This window comes from Helianthus annuus, chromosome 12 (assembly GCF_002127325.2).
Source record: "Helianthus annuus cultivar XRQ/B chromosome 12, HanXRQr2.0-SUNRISE, whole genome shotgun sequence".
In the NCBI taxonomy this organism is placed as follows: Eukaryota; Viridiplantae; Streptophyta; class Magnoliopsida; order Asterales; family Asteraceae; genus Helianthus; species Helianthus annuus.
This window is the reverse complement of record NC_035444.2, coordinates 121,308,233-121,333,725: the sequence shown is the minus strand read 5'-3', so window position 1 is coordinate 121,333,725 and position 25,493 is coordinate 121,308,233. Positions and strand designations below refer to the sequence as shown.

Here is a 25,493-nt window from a genome sequence, read left to right as displayed (position 1 = left end):
CAACAGAATTCATTGTCAAAGGAAAATTTAATTTGATTGTCAACTGTGGAAGACTCATAATCAACAAGCTCAAAATGAAATAAAAGCACGAAAATGATTTGTCAACTATCGTACCATAACAAGAGAAAAATCAGTGTGTTGACATTTATTGAATTTTGAATTGCAAGGATACACCAAAATACAATAGAGTTTAGTGTATCGTTGTCTTAATACATAATTGTATCAAGACTACTTTTGAATGATGAATCAAAGGAAAGACATACGTGGTTTTGAATGATTTGTATGATTATGACTAGCCCAAGCTACAAGTTTATACTGACGCTGTAAGGTGTCGTAATGATCGAAATAGTTCAATAATTACGGTCACCGAATAAATTCACCGTTTTCTTAATCAACTGAAAGTTTTAATGAAATAAATTTGGGTATTCATTTCGAATAGGATTTTCAATTGTTCATGAAAGACCAAATGAATATTATAGAATTTTTGATCAATGATGAAAGAATATTTAGAGGAACACAAGAATATAATACGAATGTGTGTACTCTTATCTTAACACATAATTGTATTAAGACTGTTTTAAGATAATGAACCAACATAAATTATTTAAATATATCCGTACATCAGATGTGAAAATGAGTTTAGCTCAAGTTTCAAATTAAAGAAAACGCCACCACAAGGTGTCGTAACCAAGTAAATGATTTAATGAAAGTAAAGACCAAACAAGTCTATTATGGTTCTGAATAGATGAAGTACTTGACAAGATGAATTTATTTAATAACTTTGATTTATACTAGGGCCAAATAATAACTTAACTTAGATATCACGTATCAGCGATTACGTCTGGAATCCTTTCTGCTTCTTGCGTAGTAAGTATGAATGCTCGCGCTCTCCTCTTAGCTCCGTCTGTTGTTTTTGCCTGGTTGTCGGGTGCTTTAGTCAGTTTTGGGCAATATGGTTTGATGTGTCCCGTTTCTCCGCAATTGAAACAAATATTAGTTTTCCTTCTACACTCTTTCTCTATATGCCCGGTCATCTTGCAGAAATCACAGTAGGGCGTTCTCCTAAAACGATATCTTCCTGAATGCTTTTTGTTAGAGCTTCTACAGGTAGGTTGCTCCAATGATGGTTCAGTTCCTTTCTTCTTGAATTCTTGAGAAATTTTCTGGGCTAACTCTTTCTTCTTGTCTTCTTCTCTTGTGCGGATTAGTCCATCTGTCAGGATGTTAGCTAGTTCAACTGTTTCTTCAATAGTCTGTGCTCTAGCGGCCTTGAACATGTCTCGGATTTCACTAACTAATCCCCAAATATAACGAGAAATTAGTACGGGTTCTGGCGAAGCCAGAGTTGGTACCATTCTTGTCTATTCGAAGAACGTCGTCGTATACTCCCAACAATTTACATCTATCATTTTATGATTTAGGAACTTGTTAGCCATTCGCTCCTTTTCGTAAGGAGGACAAAATTTCCTTTCTGCCATTTCCTTGAACTTTTCCCAGTTCATGTCATACGCCATGTCACTTCCTTTTGCCTGAAGAGTTGTATTCCAGCATTCTAAGGCTTCTTCCTTAAGGAGTTTGGAAGCATACATTACCTTATCTTCTTCGGCACATTTGCTGATTTTAAGAACAGCTTCCGTCTTTTCCAACCATCGCAGAGCAGCCGTGGCTCCTTCACTTCCCGTGAACTCAGTTGGTTTACAAGCTAGAAATTCTTTTTAGGTACACCCGAGAGTCATCGCCTTCATTTTCATGGGAAATGGGGTTTTGATAATATTATCATTGCCTCCATTGAAACTATGGCTAAAACTGTCGTCACGAGTGTGCTTGCTACTCACAACTTTGGTGGGTTCTACGGGGTTTTTAACAGCTTTAATTATCAAAGGTAAAACATTAGCTATTCCTTGGGCTATTGGATTTTCTATAGCATTTTTATCCAAAGGATTTTCATTATTAGCATGAATTTCTGGATTATGTGATACTTCATTCGACATCTGAATTGCAAACATTTTCAATTATTAATATCACAGAATAATTAAAACAAAACAATACTTTCAAGAATCATATGTGCATGTATATATACATATATTTAAATATACAAAAATAACGCATAGGTTACTTTGTATTAATTTCCTAACACATAAATAGCTTAAACAAGTGGTTCTGATACCACCTTCTGTCACAGCCCCCGACCCCACCCTGGGAGCGGGAGCCGTGAACCAGTCAGATGGTATGGGTGTTTATTAATTACGAGCGGAAAAATTTTCATCAGGATCGTAGTTAGGAAATGATTTCAGAGTTTGTAAAACACCGAACTTTTAATATTAAACAAATGGGCTAAAACCCATATTTCATTCAATTGTTTTTATAGGGATAAACCCCAATAAATAAAATATAATTTCTTCTTTTAATCAGGTATTTATAGCCACTTTATTTAAGCCTTCAGTGCTCCATAGCTGGCTTCTATTATCTTTACAGCAAATTACCTGAAACGTGTTTTGAAAACATTTTATCAGTAATAAATACTGGCGAGTTCATTCTATTTTTTTATAAAATATATTGTTTTACTTTACAGCATTAAGAGTGTTTATATTTGTTTATATTTACCCAAAACTCAATCAGTATTTGTCACATGGTGGCAGTTCCGATGTGACAGTGGTCATATCACTCATTGGCTCACTTTCGTCCAATAGTGAATTTATCAAGTAATAGATATATAGTATATCTTACTATTATATTGGTCACTAGGCGATTCATGTGACGGTGGTCAAATCACTGTTGATCATTCTTTCAACTAGTGACTCGGGTCATATTACTGTTGATCATTCTCTTAACTAGTAATTGTGTTCATATCACTGTTGATGATTCTTTCAACTAGTGACTCGGGTCATATTACTGTTGATCACTCTCTCAACTAGTAATTGTGGTCATATTACTGTTGATCATTCTTTCAACTTGTAACTTTGGTTATGTCACTGTTGATCATTCTCTCAACTAGTGACTCTGGCCATTTCACACTGTTGATCATTCTCTCAACTAGTGACTCTGAACTTAGTAGTGTCTCATGACATTACTTGGTCAAATATATTTTCTGTAGCACAAAACCAATCAGCCCAGAAAATGAAATATATCATTTTCTATCAAATTAATAGCTATAACTTTATCAAATATAATATACTAATTAAATAATTTTGATATTATTATTTAATATATTTAACATGACTAAGATTTAAAATATAATCTTAATATATTAAAAGTAGAATATATTATATTTGACATATTTTATTACGATATACATTTATGTCAAATATAACATGTAATAATTTAGTATATTACATATTATATTTGTAGAAATAGTTCAACTAAAAGTAATGTAGTAGTATATATTCAAGTAAGTTACATTGAAGCTACAAGATTTATAAAATATGACGTTTAAATAATGGCTTTTAGGTACAAATAGCTCCATTAAAATTATTATCATTTTCATTTACTCAAATACATACGTATGTATGAATGTGATGGTTTATGTATATGGAGGATAAATCAAATATGGCATTAACCACTCATATTTGAACTTATCCTTTTAGACAAATATGATAACCATGCATGCATGACACATTTACACAGAAAGGGTTATACACACATTGATCCATGCAGTCAATAATACCATTTATACCCAACCCATAACCATTCGGTCAACCCCAAAGACCCACCAATCGGTTGCCACCCAAATATCTCACCTTGTTACTTGTAGTTGAAATATTCTCATTTACATATAAAATACAAAAATAACGGTATTCCCGTTGTATATTTCAATGATAATGTAGATATTCAATATGATATTTAGTAATATATTCAATATGTGTAAAGTTTAGACAATAATAAATTTAGTTACGTGATAGCATATTGAATATATTACTATATTCTCTAATTTAATATAGTTATTACATAAATATATTATATTATTATTACAAAATTCATATTGCCCATTCAACATATCTTATATAAATTTATAAGATATATTCAATGATTTAATATAGCAATGTAAAAATAATATTAGTTATAGGGCTATTGGGGCACAGTTCCCCTGTGCTTGTGGTCATGCTACTATTGGCTAACTTTTTGACCAATAGTAACGAGGGTCAAGTAATATATAAAACCTCCCATACCGGCAGTTATTACAGAATATAAAAATTTAATCACTGTAAGTATAACTGGTAAACATTTAGGATTTTGGAAAGCATTTTTCAATATATTTGTATCACAAAAAGGTGATAAAAAAGGAGAATTACTCACTTTGTAACTTTAGGGTTCAACTAGAAAGCCTCCTGGTAGAATCTTGGGTATAACTTCTGAGCTATTTTAAATATATATATATATATATATATACATACTAGTCACGTACCCGCGCGATGCGGCGGGAGTGGCAATTTACAATAGTATAATTGTTTACCGTTAGTTTATCCGTCGTCTCGTAATATATTGTATAGTACTTAAGTTAGTTTTCTTATTCGTGATATGATGGCACTGGTTTTTCTGTTAGTTTATCGATTCTTTGGTGATCTTCTACAAGAAGAGTACAAAACAAGGAAGTAGATGTAATTAAAAACAAGAAGAGTTCAAAATAGTCAAGTAGCTGGACAAAACAATAAAAACAAAATGTGGGGAGTCTCTTGTATCTCTTCCTGTTTTACCAATACATCCGTTCGCTTATGACTTTCTTGCATCTTCTCCTCTACTGTACCAGATTTCAACACATAAAAAAAATGTTAGACACTTACAGTGATTTAAAATAGTAATTAAAAGGTAATTTCTGGAAGCAAATAAGGCACAACATCTACTAACTTACCTTCTTTTTGATAAGGATGCGATTAATTAATCACGCAACACTTCCTGGTAGACAACATTTGATGTGTAAACTCCGCGTTGTTTGAATTCTTTGGCGAGATGTACCAACACCTTCGTACTTTGTCTTGAAATCCCTCTTGATAACGCGACATAAAGTTGTCCATGTGAAAATACAGAATCCGGTAGATAAATACCAACGTTCGGAATTGTTTGACCTTGAGCTTTATTAATCGTCATGGAAAAGCTAAGTCGAATTGGAAATTGTTTTCTTTTCAGCTTGAATGGGAACATGTCATCTTCAGAAAGGGTTATAGGGATTCTTGGCAAAAAAACTCTTTTTCCGGCATGTTGACCAACTGCAATTTCCGCATCAATAACATTTCGCATGAAACCCTTACATATCAACCGCGTGCCATTACACAGGCCATGTGATGGATCGATATTACGTAACAATATTATTGGGCATCCAATTTTTAAATGAAGCTTATGAGGCGGCAATCCACTAACATTTAGCGAATTTAAGAACTCGACCGGATAGAAGTTGCGCTGATCGTCTTCAGCTTCATCAAAACTGTAATAAACTTTTTCCTCCCCTTGAAAAATTTCAATCATTTGATTATTAATCTCGTCAACACTATCATTTTTAGTGGACAATATTGCTCTAGAGATTATATAATCTGAAGAATATACATTATCTTCAATTGATGGAAAGATGGCATGGATCAATTCTTTTATAGCGTTTTCTTTGTTGTTGCACTGAATTGTCATGTCATCGGGTATGCGGATATAGTTTCCTTCGATTGGTTCTTCAGTTCCATCGCCGACTCTTAAAAGAAATTTAGAAAACCATGGATCTTTCAGCGCTCTCATATTTATGGTCAACCGCATCTTCTTAGTCAAAGACCAAAGAGGTGACATTCGTACGCTGGAGTCTACAATCTGTGCTCGAGTGCCACGTTTGATAACCGGCAACACCTGTCTGAAGTCACCTCCCATAACCATTATCTTTCCACCAAATGGGAGACTAACACCTATAATGTCTTGGAATGTACGATCGACTGCCTCTATCGCTTGTCGTTTAGCCATCGACGCTTCATCCCATATGATTATTTTGGCAGAGCGAATCAGTTTAGCGGCCCCACTCTGTTTTTTAATATTGCACATTGAATTATTTTCAAGATTAAGAGGAATCTTGAATCTCGAGTGAGCCGTTCTACCTCCTGGCATATTATTAGCCGCTGCACCTGATGAAGCTGTTGCGAGAGCAATAAGACCACGTGACCGAATTTCAGCAAGCAAGGCAATGTACAAAAATGTTTTTCCAGTTCCACCTGGACCATCAATAAAGAACACGCCTGGAAGATCATTATCAACATGCATCATGATCTCATCAAACACATTTTTTTGGTCCGGATTAAGTGAATGTTTGGCACTCAAGTGTTCAGGTTCCAAAACAATCCCATACTCTTCTTGTAACTCACGATAACCTGCATCTTGTAAGTTAACATCGTCAGTTATCTTAGGAAGGTCGAATTCATTGAAATTTTTACCCATGGATTGTACCAAGACACTTATTTCGGTAAGAACCATATTTTGAACTCGTTCTATACTTTGACAGTGTAACCGATGATCTTCAGATAGTGAATCAAAGTGGTCATTCCATAACTTTCGAACATCTCCAGGTTCGCAAAAAATCATTATGGTCGCAAATAACCTTCTAAGAGCATTGGGAAACTGAAACGTAGAGGCTTCTTCGAGACATTGTGATAGATATTCATCGTCTTCTATTAAGCCTAACTCAAGAGCTGCTTTCCGAAATGTCGCACACCGTTGACCATTAACTGTGCAAAGATGTTCGAAAGAAGTAGGCCCTCTGACATTTGACAAAAGTAGGCGTAAGTAGTACCTTTCTCCTTCGGCTGGATTAGCGGAAACGATACGACCTCTTTGTTTTTTACCGAAACGACGACTCCAACGGCGTGTGCTTCCATTCCAAGTATAGTGTTTTGGAAAATCTTTATACAAATGTACCCTTGCTGTTTCATCGTTTCTATTCTGATCAAAAAATGCTGTTAGCATGGTTCTCTTATCCCTTTCCCTATCAACAATATTAGGCATCAAGTCATCATCTCTAAATCTAACCATCTGATTATTTGGGAGATGAAGTTGTAAGGCTAGAACAGCAGGAAAGATTTGAGAAAGAGAGAAGGAAAAAATTCGCCACATAGCCTCTGGGGGCGATATGTAGCGTGCATCTTGAAATCTTTTTATCTCATTAATAACAACCCCTGGCTCACTTTGATCGACTTGAATAACCTGTTTGTCATGTCCTTTATAAACATACTTGAAAAGATATTTCACAGATTTTATACTTGAGCAAACTTCAACATTCATGTGGCAGTTAAAGATCATCAAAAGCCTTGGGTTATATGGGACCACCCATCTATTATCAAGTGTTTGTCCTCGTAGGTCCACTTCTATCCCGGTGTCTCTCCTTCGATACAACGGATACGAATCTTCTCCTTGTGTCGTCTGTTCGTTAAATTGTCTAGGATAGTGAAAACGACAAATTTTAGGATCACCCTGCATACAAGGACTGCTTGATCGTAAATTGCCGCAAGGACCGTGAATCATGTGCTTGACAACCATCTCATGCAATCTGGGATGTGTTAGTTTGTTAGGAATTTCAGCACACACAACCTTATCATAATGGTCCGCGTTATTGATCTTGTGTTGCGGGTACATGATTAGGAGAAAATGTGCGTGCGGCAAACCCCGCTTTTGAAATTCAATGACATAGACGTATGACTTAACTTCCCCGAGGACATGTTTCTTGAAGAGTTGATCCTTAAGATCTTCTAATTTAGCCCGGAACACTCTTGAAACAAGGTCTGGACGATCTGTAGCAGTTTGACCAACATGTAAGTTATCACATATCTCAGGCCACTTAGGATTACATGTCATTGTAAGGAATACATCAGGCTTGCCGTCGTCTTGAACTAACGTCATCGCATCTAGAAACCGACGTCGCATGTCGCGAGGCCCCCCGATGAGAGATGCAGGCAACACAATTCTTTTCCCGACTCTGTTTGCATGAACCTCGCCAGTATTGACGCAATCCACAATACCTTGGTACAATTCGGCTCGAATTTTTTCCTGGTTTCTCTCACAAAATTCTAAGCGTGACGTCTCAATTTTGATGTAAACATCAACCACAAACTGCTGTAGCAGCCTACCACCGAACAAAACCACATTATCGGTAGATCGAATCTGGAACTTGTAACAGTAGTACTCTCGCATAGCCACGGTTGTTCTACCACTTCGTGTGTTAGCCTCTGAACGATGAAGATGTATTAAAAACAAACAGTTAATAAAAATAAAACGCATTACGCTATTTTTATGATCTTCACTTAAAAAGGATAACAAATTGTTGGTACCTTCCATTTCTCCTTCGATGTTGTCATTGTTGCGAACCTCATTGATTGATACTCCTTGACGTGGTATGTTAGCATGCCAACCCGACTCACCATTAGGAAAAAATAAAGGATACGACAATGGATCGTAACAACTGAAGTACGGCTGAATAGTTTGGCTATATTCAGACCTACCGTACACTACAATACTTCGTTTATACGAAGTGATATTGTCATTACCTTCAACCCAAATACCAGCAACCTATATAATTGTGAACTATAAGTAAGTAAAATAAGCAATTATATTAAATAATTGCAATTAATATAATATATTATATATACCTCCGATGTCGTTGGTCGGTTGTACACCCTTTGGTCAAGTTCAACCGAAGTATTCAAAGTGACTCTATAGTTGTCCAGAGGTCCTAGTTCCGCAAGTCTTCTAAATGTATCGACATATGGGTTTGTAGAAAGAACGCGTGTTAAAATCTGAGTAATACGCCGATCAAGATTTGGCCATCGGAGTCTGTGATCTAACTCAGTATCAGGATCGTAAAAATACAACTGCAAGTACCTAGGAGTCCCATCCCTCGGAACTAATTGGTCGATTCTGTGATATATTCCTTTATGTGCACGAAAAGTATATACGCCGTCTCTCATATTGTTCAATGTATCATCCAATGTCACACCCATTGAGGCAAAAGAAAAATTGGTGTTATAAGCACGGATGTTTTGCCTAAACAAATCTCCAATTTCATCTTGAGACGTGAAAAGTCGGTACAATTCCTCTGGAATTTCTAAGTTTGCTAACACGGTTTTCCCACTCATACAACAAAAGGTATCAAATTCAAATTGAAATCGTTTTGCTCCACAATTAGGACATGCGGCTCGTTCCTTTAAAACACGATGCTCTCCAGGTACACCATTGTAAACAAAATTATAAGGATCATCTTCTACGCTCCCATGTTGGAGGGAAGGTTGATCAACTACTTCAGCAAATTGGGGTAATAAAGTACGCGGATGAATTTGAATACCTAAAAAAATTGGTGTATTAAGTAATGAAGGTTGTAAAAGATGTCAAGTTCGAAAAAGAAATCTTTGTTAAATAAATAGAAACCTCGTGATGTTCTATGCCTGACTACGTCAATTACATCATCTATCGGGGTTTGGTTGACTTGACTGCCATTTGAAATACGCATTCCATTATCGTTTGGTGTATTAGAACATCCTTCATTGTACTCCTTGCATTTTGTAGTAGAAACACTTGAGGCGTTCTCATTTGTTGTTTGTAGAAATTGAGTAATATTAGTTTGTAAACTTCTTAACGGTGTCCTTTCTGTTGACCTATTATTCATTAAAGATATTGATGAAGCACTTTGGGGGGCATCACCACTCCCAAATTTAGATACTTTGTTATTTTCTTTGCGTGCAGCATAGTATCTTTTTTGATACTCTTTTCGTTTTTCAGCTTTAGTAGATGCACTCGAGCTAGAAGCATGATTTCGAGGGTTTGAGAGTCCATTAGTCATTGTAAATTGAAAAAATGACAAATACCTTGCAAATTAAATAAAAGAGAGTTATCATAGATGATGAAATTCTCAAATCATAACAACATTCCAACACATAACTTAGAGAAAAACAAACCGAAGGATAACATTGAAATACATAATGATAACATTAAAATACATGACTTAAACGGAATATCATGACTTAGAGAAAAAAAAACACAAATCCTTAAAACATTGACATACATAATGATAACATTAAGTGAAAGCCAATCTAAATACTTGGTGAAACAATGGTCTGCACAAACACCGCACCCTTAAAACCTCGAAACCAAGAAACGGGATAAAAACATTCGAAGGGCTTCATATCCATTTCAATTGTAAACAACTTCCCTAATTTAGTCATCACAAACCAATTACCATTTGTCACATAATGTGTTATATCGCACCACAATGACAATGATATCGGGGGGATCGGAGGACACGATAAGACCTTAATCCAGTAATCCCCTTGTAGTGTCCATAGGTCATGCGTCATCTCAAACATGCCAGTGCTAGCAAACATGTGAAGCACATTTTTTACATTAACCAAAACACCTTGAACCATTCCATTAGAAGGAACGGGTGGAAAGCTTATCTCCTTGAACTGCTCCGAATTAACATCAAAACAAATCACCACATTCGTACCTCCAATCCAACATTCGCAAACAGTGAAATATAGAGTACCACCACAAAATGTGCCAGCTGACCAATTGAAATGAGGGCTTAGGTACTCTTGTCTTGTTATGAAAGGAATATTTCTCCAAGAGTCTACTTCCCTAGAATAAACATAGACACCAAGTACACCACTCCTACGCTTTATATGCAAGACCTTGTAATCATCGTCAGCGTCAACGTACAAACCAATGGCATCAAGGTTATTTATATAGAATCCATGAGAATCAGGGGTTGACAAACGCTTGAAAGCAGTAGTTGTTGGATTCCAAAGAAGCAGCTCGTATGTATCATTCAAGCAAACACACAACAATCCGTTCAAATGTGAAAGTATTGAGACATCATTATTTTGGTGATGGAATGGAAATGTAACTGTTGAGCTTGGACCATAGTCATTGTTATTAGAGATGATTGGACGAACAGAACACGTTAGGTCGTCAATTAGTAGAACTCTCTGGTTAGATGAAACTACTGAGCGAGAACAATGTATCTTTACGAAATCTTGTGTTGACAATAACGCATACCATTGCTTACATACACTCTTAGAACGACCTACATCCTTTGCTGGCAGCCTCGTTAATATCTCAAACACGATTGTATGAGTAGGAAGGTCAGCCATGGTTATACCTTCGTTTAATACAGATAGTGATTATTTAGTTGTCCAATCTAAGAAGATTATACCTTGGTGATAGATTATAAATATTTCTACAATTACATCAATATGAGGGAAACAAAAAGCAAAACACGAAACACCAAGAGAGACTTTAATATTCAACAACTAAACAAATAACAACACCAAATGTTTCTAACTTAAACACAAATTGGATAACGATCCATAATTTACATATCCCGTGCCTCGACCATATCCGGTTCGTACGTAATCGTACTCAACTCCGTAGACTTCAAAATATTAACTGAAATAACAAATAAAATATAACTTTTATTAAACTACATGAGCCATTAGATCTAACTAATTATTAGAATGTTCATGTGTAAAGCATAACATACTATCTGGTAGATGAACCAACTTGAGACGTGATACATATATGATGGACCTTTGTTGCACAGCTCGAATGGAACGTATCACATCGGAAGGCTTCAGGGCAGACAAAAACAATTGTATTGTGTGACCACTGTATATTACGATTTTGGGTTAAAGTTCTTCTAATAATAATATTTTCTTACATATAACGTAAATATTATGTTTGTAATATGTTAATAATAAATAATAACGTACGTCTTATCTTGAAGAGAAAGTTCAAAACAACATCGATCACGTTTGCCTTCTATTATTCTCCCAACCACATCTAAAACCAAATCAGTTAAATCGTATAGACCATATGTAAAGTTTTATATATTTAATAAAAATTATAGATAGAGAATTAATATGTACCAACAATATCCATTTGAGGTCTCCTGTCATGCTTCAATTCTATAATGGAAGGGACCAATGGATATAAAGAAGCACCCCTTGGAATCGTAAGCGTAAGTGAAGAAAGCTTTGTATATTCGTTGATGACAATTTTCTTCTCGGACCAAACTAACACGTAATTCTAGTACTTTGGGCACTCAAGATAGTTGAGATTCTCAATTTGGAAATGATTCAACGAAAAAAAACCACCCATCAATGACGCGTCATTATATTTGTGTATCAAATTTTGTGGGACGAACGCAACAATTTTTTGTCTCTAAAATGAAAAGAAATTTAGTGGTGGAAAAACGCTTATATAACACAAAGTAAATTAAAATAATGTTCTTACGTGTTGATCAAGAAATATAACCACTAATCTCTTTCCATCGACGTCATGCCAAATAAACTCCACCTTAACAAAGATTATATTATACCATGCTCTATCATTTGTCAATGATGAAAATTCTTCAACGGAAAAATGATCAGACATATCCTATTAAGTGTTCAATATTAGTTAACTAAAAAAATAAAAACTCCAGAAATAAAATTTAAACTAAAACATGATTAAAATTAAACAGCAACAAATTTAAATTTAAACTAATACATAATTAAAAGTTACATAATTAAGATTCAAACTAATTCGAGAAAAAAAAAACTACAGTCATCATAAAAGTTGTTCTAAGGTTCCCAAACCATTTTTTCATCCAATGGTGGTTCGTAAACCGCCCCAGGGTCAGTTTCGTACCCTTCAGCCCAGGTCGGTAGTTCTTGTGTTTGACTGTAGTTTTCCACATAAGGGGGGTTTGAAGGTGGAGGATGCATAGGAAGTATAGGAGTGTTTGCCACCGGACGATGATGCCCCTCCTCAATTTGTAGTCCACCAAATTGTAGTTGAGCGAATGTATAGTCATACGCCCAATTCAACTCTTCATCCGTCCAACCAAATGGATCATCGTGTTCAAGGTTTGTCACCGGATGAGGGTTTGACACCGGAGGTGGGTTTGACACCGGAGGTGGGTTTGACACCAGAGTTGGGTTTGTTGATCCTTGTGGTTCAATAGGAATTGGATAACCACCACCCATACCTCTCAATTGATATTTGTTTGGAGTGATTTATAAATTGAAAAATACAATTTTGATTGTATATAAAGATCAATTTTAAAGCAAATAAAAATAGTTTGATTAAAAGGCGTTTCCTTTTTACTACAGGAAGTGGCTGAGCTTGTACACAGGACACATTTACTCTGTTTAATTGGACGGGGACGATTGATTGATAGTGTTTGAGTTCTTAAGTGTTTGACCATAAAAAAAATTCAATATCAGTCAGTAAATCAAATCTGAGAGTTCATAATGCCCACCTAACTGAGCATGCTATTGATTCAATATGTTAAGCAATATAAGAATTCATAATGGCGACTCTTGTATGTATTTCGCAAAAAAAAGTATACCCACCGTAACACCAACATATGTATACTTGTATATAAATATGTTGAAAAGTATACACACCATAACATCATTTCAGTTTTTAGTTTATCTCCAGTCACGGACATTTGTATGACAGCTCATATGTGTTGTAATCCTCCGGCTATACTTAAGTTAAAAGGCGTTTCCTTTTTACTACAGGAAGTGGCTGAGCTTGTTCATAGGACACATTTACTCTGTTTTAATTGGACGGGGACGATTGATTGATAGTGCTTGTGATGATCCTTTAATTCAGGTTATTTTCTTAATCATTACTTATGTTATATATATATAGAAAAGAACAATATATATATGTATATATTAAATAAAAGATTTAACTGACTGTATAAAACGATTTAAAACGATTTAACTTTAGAAACAAATTAACAACTCAACAAAACACAAAGAACAATAACATATAACAACTAAAATAAATATTTTAACTTAATTATATGTATATGAAAGGTATGATTAATTGGTCGAGTAGATTAATAGCGGTGTATTAATGTTGTTATTTTTGTGACTATATGCATCGTTTGTGTGATTGTGTTTATCATGCAACTAAATAATGTAGTCACTGGTGTGGAGCTGGTTGCCAAAAAAACTCCAGTCACGCACATTTGTATGACAGCTCAGCCCATCAATAGACAACAGCCTTCTTTGATCCCTACCAACACATGATGTTCATTATTTCAGAAGTTGTGATTAGCGACTATAATTACATAAATAATTTGTGGTTTTAAATTTATTTTATGAAAATATTAGTGAGATAAATCATGTTCCAGCCCACTTAAACTTTTCATTGTTGCAAACTATGTGTGTGTTGGAAGGGGGTTGTATAACCTATTCCAGGCTATACAGTGTGGACAGTTAAATCCTTTTAATTGAACCCAAAAAAGAACGAACACTAATATATTTGATATACCTGAATTATTCTTTTTTATCAAAGAACGAACACTAATATATTTAATAAAAGAACGAACACTAATATATTTGATATACCAGAAGAGGGTGATTTTGCAATATGCATACCATAAACAGCAAACAGCAAATATGATAAATAAAGAAAAATATGAAACAGCAAACAGCAAATATGAAAGAAAGAAAAATAAAACCAACACATGAGTCACTGGTACATATCAACAGCCCAAAAAACAAAGAGGCAGTTAAACAATACAGATCAAAAAACCAAGAAATTTGGAAGAACTTACAATAATGCAAGAGGCAGATGTAAAAAGCCAACAAAAAATGTGAAACCTTGATGTGAGAGCCGAGGAACAACGCAAGATCCAGATGCAAAGAGTCAATATATTCTGAAATCGAAGTAAAATAGAAGTTGTTAGGTTGATGTTTTGAAGGTTTAATTGATGCAAGACTTAAAAGTAGGATTTAGTTCAACTGAGATAAACTTACAATGTGAAAGTTTAATTCGTCTGAGTTGAGTGATTGTATAGTGTTGAGCTTGATGAAGTATTTATAGAGACTGAAGCAAGCATGCTCTCTTTCACAAAACTGTAAAATGTTGCTTTACAGCTGTAGATGTAAAAGCAGTAGTCAGTTGAGTGTAGTTGAGGGTTTGTGTACTTATAGACACTGAACCAAGCAAGAGACAACAGTAAAATCTTGGATACTGATATGACTTGGTTGTTGAAAAGGTTGACATGTAAAGAAGTGGTAAGTAGTAAAAAAACAAAAAGGACAAAAGTCAAAGAAAAGCTACTGACATGACTTGCTTTTTGAATTGTTTTGGATTATAAGTTGAAGTTGGATTCTAACTAAACACACTTCACATCCAATACAAATATAACACACATAAGAAACCAAAACAGACCATCATGCTTCATGGTTAAAATAGAATAACAAAGTTAGTTTCTTTAAATACAAAAAAGACCATTATAAAGCACACAAACTATATAGCTTTTAACCTAGATTCTTATTTCAAAATTCGAAACAACAGTAAAACAAAGCCAGTTGAATTTTTATAATATTTCAAATCTGCATAATCAAAACATAAAAACACATATAACTAATTATATCCCCACACACAAAATCTTTAATTTTTCCCCTAAATCCCCTAAAGAATCAAGCTTAAAAATACAAATATAACACACATAAGAAACCAAAACAGACCATCATGCTTCATGGTTAAAATAGAATAACAAAGTTAGTTTCTTTAAATACAAAAAAGACCATTATAAAGCACACAAATTATATAGACTACCAAAGTAATTGGATCAAACCAATCCTAAAAAAACAAAGTAACAGCAAACGGGTCAAACACTTACAAACGGGTCGATCCAATTCCGACTATGTTTATATCTAACGGGTCAAACAATAAATTAGCTAAAAAAATGTGGCAAGCAAGTCAAATAGGTCGACAGCCGTGCAAAGTGTACTTTTAGTACATAAAATTTTTGTTGTTGAAAAGGTTGACATGTAAAGAAGTGGTAAGTAGTAAAAAAACAAAAAGGACAAAAGTCAAAGAAAAGCTACTGACATGACTTGCTTTTTGAATTGTCTTTGGATTATAAGTTGAAGTTGGATTCTAACTAAACACACTTCACATCCAATACAAATATAACACACATAAGAAACCAAAACAGACCATCATGCTTCATGGTTAAAATAGAATAACAAAGTTAGTTTCTTTAAATACAAAAAAGACCATTATAAAGCACACAAACTATATAGCTTTTAACCTAGATTCTTATTTCAAAATTCGAAACAACAGTAAAACAAAGCCAGTTGAATTTTTATAATATTTCAAATCTGCATAATCAAAACATAAAAACACATATAACTAATTATATCTCCACACACAAAATCTTTAATTTTTCCCCTAAATCCCCTAAAGAATCAAGCTTAAAAATACAAATATAACACACATAAGAAACCAAAACAGACCATCATGCTTCATGGTTAAAATAGAATAACAAAGTTAGTTTCTTTAAATACAAAAAAGACCATTATAAAGCACACAAATTATATAGACTACCAAAGTAATTGGATCAAACCAATCCTAAAAAAACAAAGTAACAGCAAACAGGTCAAACACTTACAAACGGGTCGATCCAATTCCGACTATGTTTATATCTAACGGGTCAAACAATAAATTAGCTAAAAAAATGTGGCAAGCAAGTCAAATAGGTCGACAGCCGTGCAAAGTGTACTTTTAGTACATAAAATTTTTGAATCAGTTTATTCAAAGTAGTATATTATAATAATGATACAAAATCTGTGCTTATATTGGACACCCTAATTATTTATCAAAACCATTCGAAACGTGTTTTGGGTCGACCTGCCCGTAGTTTTGGCCCGTTACACAGCCCGCCTAACCGGCCAAGCACCTAGCATGAAGCAATGAGAAAAAGAGCAAAAATCATACCTACTCCCATTGATGTGGGAAAGTTGTTCACCACAAGCAACTTGAAAAGATAGATTGAAATTACTACCTGCAGGAGAAGGGGCAAGAAACAAAAAGCTCATGAACAAATAAATACGTTATACGATGACAACAGGAAAGATGCATTAAATATTAAGTAAATAAAATCGGTAAATACCTTAAAAAACAAACTCCAGTCGCTTCCTTCTGCCAAGATTCTAGGTACATTACCTACTTCATTCCTTATTCAATTGAGCCGCACCAAGTTCGACGGTTGAAGCGTGTTAAGCAAACTTCAACCTACAAACCGTAGAGCTGCACAATAAGAGTATCACAATTAGTATAATTCATTGAAAATTAAAAACTGAAAACAAATTATGTGTTTGAACTTTAAACAAAGAGATGGGGTCTCACTTGACTGTCAATGTAGCACCGTATATCCTTCCATAGTCCTGTTGTTTTAAACTTCTCCTGAAATGATGTCGAAATTCCCATTTAATACAAAATTCAATGATTTTTAAAACCTTTAAACGTCAAAAACAAAATCAATTACCCCTAAACCATGTGGGGAATCAGATCGAGATGGCTAGTAGTCGAATCAGCAATTGGATCAAACCAATCCTAAAAAAACAAAGTAACAGCAAAACTACTTTTAATCAGAGAGATTCAAATTTAAATCATATTAAGCGATGACTATTTGGTATGTGCATGCACTCACCATAACTCCCATGTTGAGGCTGTCCGCCAGCCGATTCCTGTATGCTTCCTTCGCCGGTGAGCTTGCAATCGGATTCTCCTTACAAACAAAACCATAATTCAGTAACCGATTAGATCAAACAAAAAGCCCTAATTATGAAACAGAAATTATGTTTTCTCTATAAATCTCACAGAACATTAAAATAATCACAAAACCAACACAGATCTAAAAGTATTATCACACATCTAAAAGTATTATCATAGATCTAAAAGAATTATCACAGATTCACAGATCTAAAAGTATTATCACAGATCTAAAAGTATTAAAACAGATCTAAAAGTATTATCACAGATCTGACAAAGCCCTAATGCAAGAAATTAAAATTGGTCCATTCACAGATCTGACAAAGCCCTAATTATCAAACAAAAAGCCCTAATGTTGATCCATTCACAGAACATTAAAATAATCACAAAACCAACACAAATCTAAAAGTATTATCACAGATCTAAAAGTATTATCACAGATCTAAAAGTATTATCACAAATCTAAAAGTATTAAAACAGATCTAAAAGTATTATCACAGATCTGACAAAGATTAAAAAAAAACGTACAAAATAGGGTTAAAAACATGACCTGTTCCATGGATGAAAGGGGAGAAGACGGTGTTCACAGAACATTAAAATAATCACAAAACCAACACAGATCTAAAAGTATTATCACAGATCTAAAAGTATTATCACAGATCTAAAAGTATTATCACAAATCTAAAAGTATTAAAACAGATCTAAAAGTATTATCACAGATCTGACAAAGATTAAAAAAAACGTACAAAATAGGGTTAAAAACATGACCTGTTCCATGGATGAAAGGGGAGAAGACGGTGATGGCAAAGACAGGTTCCATGGATGAGCGGTGGAGGTGCGGTGGAGGTGCGGTGGAGGTGCTTCAGTTATGCGGTGGAGGTGCTTCAGTTATGCGGTGGAGGATCTAGGGTTTAGAAAGTGAAAGAAATGTGGAGCGGCGGATGAAATTGTGGTTGTAAACTGTGATAATACGAATATATTGGATCCATCAAACAAAAACCGGGTCAAGTAGATCCGCGTGGTATCATCAGGTGTTGAAAACAAGTTTTCAACACTTGTGCTTAAGAGGTTTGTACAATGGGCTTTAAAGAGTTGTAAAGTGGCAAAAGACCATTCTATCCTTCCTATATGCTTTATAAAGTAGTATAGATATATATATATATATATATATACATATATACATATATATATATACATATATATATATGTATATATATATATATATATATATATATATATATATATATATATATATATATATATATATTGCACTCGTGTTAAGTATAGTAACCCTAATTCAACCTTATCCCTATGTCATGAGATAGAACCCCAACGAACTTAGTAGGGCAGAGCCTTGACATGCGTTATGGGGCTCCAGGTCAATCGGAAAGGGTATCAGTGATCGGGAGTTAAAACACTTAAAACAGGGCAAGGCTTTGTAGTATTTAGGGGTGTAATACTAACAAAAATTGAATATTATCTAGAAAGTGACAGGGAAAGTTGGCGGTAGGCGATAGAGGATGTGCAGAATGCAAAGAAGGCATGCATCTATATTTATACTACAATTTAGATTTGGAGTGAAGGAAAAGTAATGCACCTACACCCTTGAATTTAATGCAACATGGATACGTGGACTTCACATTTCATGCACTGGTTTGTATTTTTTTTAATTATTTTTATTTTATTAATATATATATATATATATATATATATATATATAGGACAAAGATCCGTTAGGAACCACCCTTTATTGTGAGAACCGCGAGAACCAGTGTGAACACAAACAGTAATAGCTAAAAAAATCTAAAAAACACCCAAAAAAAATTTTTTTTTATTTTTTTACTATTTTTATATAAAAATCGCTACTTTTAGTATTCAAAAAAAAAAAATTTTTTTTTTTTTAAATTTTTTTTTAAAAAAAAAAAATTTTTTTTTTGGCTACAAAAAGTAGCGATTTGAACATAAAAAATAGTAAAAAAATTAAAAAAAAATTTTAGATTTTTTTTTGATTTTTTTAGATTTTTTAGGTTTTTTGAGGGTTTAGTTTTTAGCATTTTAGCTTGGGGGGGGTGGGGGGGTGGGGGGGGGGGGGTTTAGGTTTTTGGGGGGTGGGGGAGGGGGGTTTAGGTTTTTGGGGGGGGGGGTGGGGTGGGGGGGGGGGGTTAGGTTTTTTTTAGGTTTTTTGAGGGTTTTAGTTTTTAGCATTTAGCTTGGGGGGGGGGGTTAGGTTTTGGGGGGGGGGGGGGTTAGGTTTTTTCTTGGGGGGGGGGGGGTGGGGGGTTTAGGTTTTTGGGGGGTGGGGGTGGGGGTTAGGTTTTTTTTAGGTTTTTTGAGGGTTTTAGTTTTTAGCATTTAGCTTGGAGGGGGGGGGTTAGGTTTTTTGGGGGGGGGGGGGGTTAGGTTTTTTTTTTGGGGGGGGGGGTGGGGGGTTTAGGTTTTTGGGGGGTGGGGGGTGGGGGTTAGGTTTTTTTAGGTTTTTTTAGCTATTTTAGCTTGTGTTCACATTGGTTCTCGCGGTTCTCGCAATAAAGGTGGTTCTCGCATGAACCTTACCCTATATATATATATATATATAATTAATTCAGCTGCTTCATTTATTTGACGGTTATAACTTCTAAAATATGACGCTTTACAAAACAATGAGTATGTCATTAGAACGAGAATAATCTTATCTACATTTTGAACCAAGTTTCATTAAAAACAGAGTAACTTTAAATATCATGTATTTTTATAATTTAATTATTAACGTTTCCTAGGCCCGTCTAGGTACTTCATATTTCTAACAGTCAACTTACCCGTAATCTACCTGTCTAATTATATTAGTTTTTATATACTTTTATTTTAATAGAAAGGCCACCCATATACAGGCCAATTAACTAGTATAACATTCCAACCAACTATATATAAAATAGTTTTTAAGACTATTTGGGTCGAATAATTATATTAAAAATAAAACTAGTTACTAGTGGTTAATAAATTTAAACAATCTATAATTCTTGTATGAAAAAAAAAAATGGAAACATTACACCTTGCCTATAGAGTTTAACCACAAACGTTTAGAACTCTTTTTATAACTCATTACGCAATATTTGTTGTATTAATCAAACATGCGTTTTTGTCCGATTTTCAACATTTTGCTTTCTCTTAGGCATTATATCAAACACCTAATGAGCATGACTTTTATAAAATCTAAAAATCAAGTTTCATAAATTTCACCAATTTAACACCTTTTTTCCAAACTTAGTGTATAATCAACACTTAAATATCGAAACTAACTTCATGGAGTTCTATTAACACAAGTTTGACAATCATGATTCTAGGGTTCATCATGTTTCTACAAAACCCATTAAACATAACAAAGGATGATTATGATTTCATAACTTTGAACACTAATTTAACAATTATTGACCAGGATTTACTCCTAGACATGAATTTATTCCTAATCTCATCCAAACATCAAACATTTAGGCTCTAATTTTCGATTTCTCATGTTCATCTAAAACTCAAGATGAATCTAAATAACAAAATTAGGCATACCATATGATCCTTTCACGAGGGTTATCACTAATCTAAGTTTGGATTTCGATTTGGAACTGATTTGCCCTATCAATTTGATGGAATTTGCAAGAGCTAGGGTTCAATGAAGGAGCTTTGGTCGCCCCCTTGTGTTTCTTCGACCAGACACACACACCAAGTGTGTGTTTTTGGGTTTTTAGTTTTTAATTAATAAAACTATTTTCAATCTTATCACTTTTGGCCCCCTAATATTCTCAAGTTTTATTTTAGATGTTTTAACCAAATTTCTTTGTTACCATTAGACTTGTAACTAACTAGGTTATTTATTCCTAGTTAGTTTATTTTATTTATTACTTACTTTAAACTTATAGTATAAAAGTTTCTATTTCGGGGTTTTACATTAGAATCTACACTGATGAGATCATTTGTCATCATGGTATTCCCGTTGACATCATTTCCAATCGTGATGGTCGCCTTACGCCCCGTCTTTGGCATACCTTTCAATCTGCTATGGGTACTGTTCTAAACTTTAGCACCGCTTTCCATCCTTAGTCAGACGGTCAAACCGAGCGTACTATCCAAACCTTAGAGGATATGCTTCGTTCATGCATATTCAGTTTTGGTGGCAACTGGGATTCACATTTGCCTATGATCGAATTCTCCTACAATAATAGTTATCGCGCGAGTATTCAAATGGCACCCTTCGAAGCATTGTTTGGTCACAAGTGCCATTCGCCTATTTGTTGGCACGAGATTGGTGAAGTTCAAATCACTGGTCCCGAGCTTATACAAGAGATAACGGACAATATTTTACAGGTTCGAGACAACTTACTGAAAGCCAGGAGCCGACAAAAGAGCTACGCCGACAAGCGTCGCAAGCCTTTGGAATTCGAGATAGGTGACTTCGTACTTCTCAAGGTATCCCCTTAGAAGGGTGTAGTTCGATTTGGTAAGAAAGGGAAACCCGCACCTCGCTACGTTGATCCTTTCAAGATTCTCCAAAGGATTGACAAGGTTGTGTATAGACTGGACCTACCTGAAGAACTCAACAACGTTCATCCTGTCTTCCACGTTTCAAATTTAAAGAAGTGTCTAGCTGATGAAGGACTTCAAGTCCCACTCGAGGATCTTCAAATCAACGAAACATTGCACTTCGTGGAGAAACCTGTCGAAATCATGGACCGATGAGTCAAGCAATTGAGACATAGTCGAATTCCTATCGTCAAGATTCGATGGGAAGGAAAACGTGGCACTGAGTTTACTTGGGAACTCGATAGTAAGATGAAGACTAAGTATCCGCAACTTTTCGTTACTTCTTCCTAAATTTCGGGACGAAATTTCCTAAAGGAGGGGAGACTGTAACGCCCTGCTTCTTCATACTTACCATAATTAGAAAGTCTTGTTTATATTTCTATTTTTGGAAGTCTTTTGTTCTTGTAAACGTTCTTTCGTTGTAATCGTTGTAAAATCCGAGACTTGGATCATAAATAAAATTCGTATTTCTCTAAATTCATGTTATACATACTTCATACTTGTTTGTACGTTTGAATTCGTGAAGCAATTGATACATTATTCGTAATTCTTGCAAACTATGTGTTAAACTTGCAAATACGTGAAACATGTGAATCATATGTTACTTGGATGCATATGATACATATTTACGACATGCATACGCTAAATCATGCTTCAATATACTTGTTTTATATGATTCATACTTATTTTTAACCTTATAATTGTTGGGTTTTTCACATGTTTATCAAAGTATTTTATCCTTATAAAATAAAAACGCAGCGGAAATTATTATTTAAAACATGTTACTTACAAGATATAAAACCCATTTTATATGTAAAACCCAATACCCGGATCCGTATACGAACATGCATGCTATCAAAATAAAACACAACCATAGAGTGTTTAGAATACTACCTTCCAAGGAGTAAAGAATATGAAGATGTTGATGCTTCTTGAACGGTTGCCTTCAAGTGTAGAAGACCTCAAGCTTGTATACCCCAAGCCTTCCAAAAAACACCTTGTGTTTAGCTAGGATTTCTACACTTATGAACTCACTAAGATTTCCATCTAAATCAAACACAATGGCCGAAAATATGAAGGAAAGTTATGGAGTTCTTGCACTTGATTTACCAACTTGAAAAACCCTTCTTGATCAACCACACCTTGGCTGATTTTAAGAGAGTAATTTTTCAAGTCTTACACTTGAAAATTATCTCCTCAAATGGCACTCCTTTGGCCGAAAATTGTAGAGCATTTTCTAGAGATTTTTCCAAGTTCATCTCCTCCATTTTTGTCATCTAAAATGGTTATAAAAGATGAGAGAGAATTGCCACCACCATTGCCCAATCATGTGCCTTCTAACCATGCAAAATGCATGTAAGCTCATTGGACCTAAATGGTCTTGGAAAGACCACCCAATCAAGATGCATCTATCCATGCAATTTGCATGCAATGCAATTGGCCAAAACATTTAGGGAAGAGCACCCAATAAACACACATGCAAATGCATGAAATCCCATTGGACCAACAATTTTGGGAAGACCCCATGGGGGGGGGGTGGCGGCCTAGACTTTTAATTTTATAAAAAAAATCAAATTTCTTTTATATAATAATTTATGTCTTGATTAATTTTATAACTTTTATAAAATTATAACATCATATGTTATAAGACTTATACAACTTTTATTATGTTATTTAACCCATTAAATAACAAAATAAAATACTCTCAAAATAAATTATCCATATAATTTATTAGTTTGTCAAGTGCAATTATTTAGAAAACCGATTTCTAAATATTATAAGTGTTAATATTTAATTGTTTGATCATATCACAAATAAATATTGTAAGTGTTTGTCTAGCTTGTTATTGGGTATGACTCGACTTGGATCATTACGTACTAGCCACATCAATTTAATATGTGTCTTGGGCATACAGAGTCCAACAATCTCCCACTTGCACAAGATACATAAAAGATTGATGCAAGCAGTAAATAACGCCTAACTACGATTTACTACCCCTAATACGTATGACTATATGTCCCATTCAATAACATCATCCCCTTCAAGTCCCTTACTTGAAAATGATTTAGGTGAATCCATCATTTATCCCTTTGTTAAAGATGTCATGTTAAATCCAGAGACATAGAGTGATCACTCTCTGTTGATTTAACTTTAGCAGGCCTTAGACATCTTACTCTCAACGAATAAGAGGAACAAATCCCATCTTGACTACATACGTCTCTCACAATCACTTTGTACCACACCTGAGCTTAGCCTTATGTACTGCCATATTACTGACAACGATGAAATAAGTCAAGGCATAATATTTGGTGAATATCAAGACCCAATATGTATCTCAGGTCAGAGGATACTATGATATTCTCCTTTACTCAAATTTACTTATGATCAATCACAAATGATTCCATGCAGTAATAGAGAGCGAGTCAGTCCAATATTTGTATCCCACAAATATCTATGAACTTTGGCAGCAACACCTTGCTCTATATTCATACCTAATGAATATCCACCAATCCAAGTTCATAATAGTCTTTACATTCATATTTGTTCCCACAAGTATGATCGACTAAGGACATTTAGAATAAGCAACTTATTCACGGATTTAAACATGCTAAAATGGAATATAACTCAACATACCATAAAGAGTTATAATAACAATTGTTCCAATATCCAAATACAAAATAGATCAAATCCAATCACTAGAATATCGAAGTCCTTAGGCATAAGTATGACCTTTCATGCTTTGCCCATTCAAGGAGCTTTGTGAGTGGATTGTGACAACCCTCACTAAACCAGGTATCCATACGATTTAATTAATAATTAATTGCTGCTTAATTACTGTGCTTAACTGAAATTGCTGACGAACTGCTACTTGATTTCTAGTACTTGTATATTCCTGCATCATACTTTGATTTCCGTCACTACATTATTTACAAGTTAAACCTTAGTTACAAACATGATGCACTAAAGCACAGTAGCATTAGAACGGATAACCTATTGAACATGCTGATAAAGCCAGCATCAGGCAGACACTGCCTCTAAGGGCCTGTATGAGCCAGAAATAATTTACTACACCCATAGTGAGTGTAGGGATACAAGGGTTGTAGAACTGCGTCTCTAGGAATAAGATATAATGACTGGATGTGCCTAAAACGTATTCTGAGCACAAAACACAGCACTTTAACCAAAGATTCAGCTTTTAGCTAACTAATAAAGTGCCAAAACATGAGGAAAATATTCCTGACACTTTGCAGAATGAGTTGTGTCACTAAAAATATTATTTACGACACTTAAAAGCTTACTTAAGCACTTTAACGGATTACTATCCAACCGAACAACCGGACTATACCCGGAACATAAAAATATTGACAATAATATTATTGGTCTTTTTCTGAGCCAGTTAGGGTCCCTGAATACCCTAACACCCGCGTTAAAGC

At 34.6% G+C, this 25,493-nt stretch overlaps 2 protein-coding genes and 1 long non-coding RNA gene across 3 annotated transcripts; all 3 read right to left on the bottom strand.

Annotated features, from left to right (window-relative positions):
• Positions 1 to 4,872: 4,872 nt before the first annotated feature.
• Positions 4,873 to 9,787, bottom strand: LOC110893272. The gene is made up of 4 exons (XM_022140383.1): positions 9,376 to 9,787; positions 8,601 to 9,292; positions 8,283 to 8,520; positions 4,873 to 8,180 (listed from the first exon to the last, which is right to left on the bottom strand). Exons 1-4 carry the CDS (start codon positions 9,785 to 9,787, stop codon positions 4,873 to 4,875), a joined length of 4,650 nt encoding a protein of 1,549 aa, XP_021996075.1.
• Positions 9,788 to 10,037: 250 nt separating this feature from the next.
• Positions 10,038 to 11,096, bottom strand: LOC110893271 (F-box/kelch-repeat protein At3g17530). Its single transcript, XM_022140382.1, has one exon. It carries the CDS (start codon positions 11,094 to 11,096, stop codon positions 10,038 to 10,040), a length of 1,059 nt encoding a protein of 352 aa, XP_021996074.1.
• A 3,406-nt stretch (positions 11,097 to 14,502) lies between these two features.
• On the bottom strand, positions 14,503 to 17,616 carry LOC110896969. Its single transcript, XR_002568325.2, has 7 exons — positions 17,450 to 17,616; positions 17,285 to 17,352; positions 17,146 to 17,202; positions 16,910 to 17,046; positions 16,735 to 16,801; positions 14,763 to 14,882; positions 14,503 to 14,662 (listed from the first exon to the last, which is right to left on the bottom strand). It is a non-coding gene; the product is annotated as an uncharacterized LOC110896969 (long non-coding RNA).
• Positions 17,617 to 25,493: the final 7,877 nt, after the last annotated feature.

Excerpts from the sequence above, each read along its gene's own strand:
- LOC110893272 (XM_022140383.1), bottom strand. The coding sequence starts at position 9,787 with ATGACTAATGGACTCTCAAACCCTCGAAATCATGCTTCTAGCTCGAGT. Across the intron at positions 9,293-9,375 it reads CAGGCATAGAACATCACGAG|GTATTCAAATTCATCCGCGT; the intron begins GTTTCTATTTAT and ends CAATTTTTTTAG. Across the intron at positions 8,181-8,282 it reads CATCGAAGGAGAAATGGAAG|AGGCTAACACACGAAGTGGT; the intron begins GTACCAACAATT and ends TTCATCGTTCAG.
- LOC110893271 (XM_022140382.1), bottom strand. The coding sequence starts at position 11,096 with ATGGCTGACCTTCCTACTCATACAATCGTGTTTGAGATATTAACGAGG.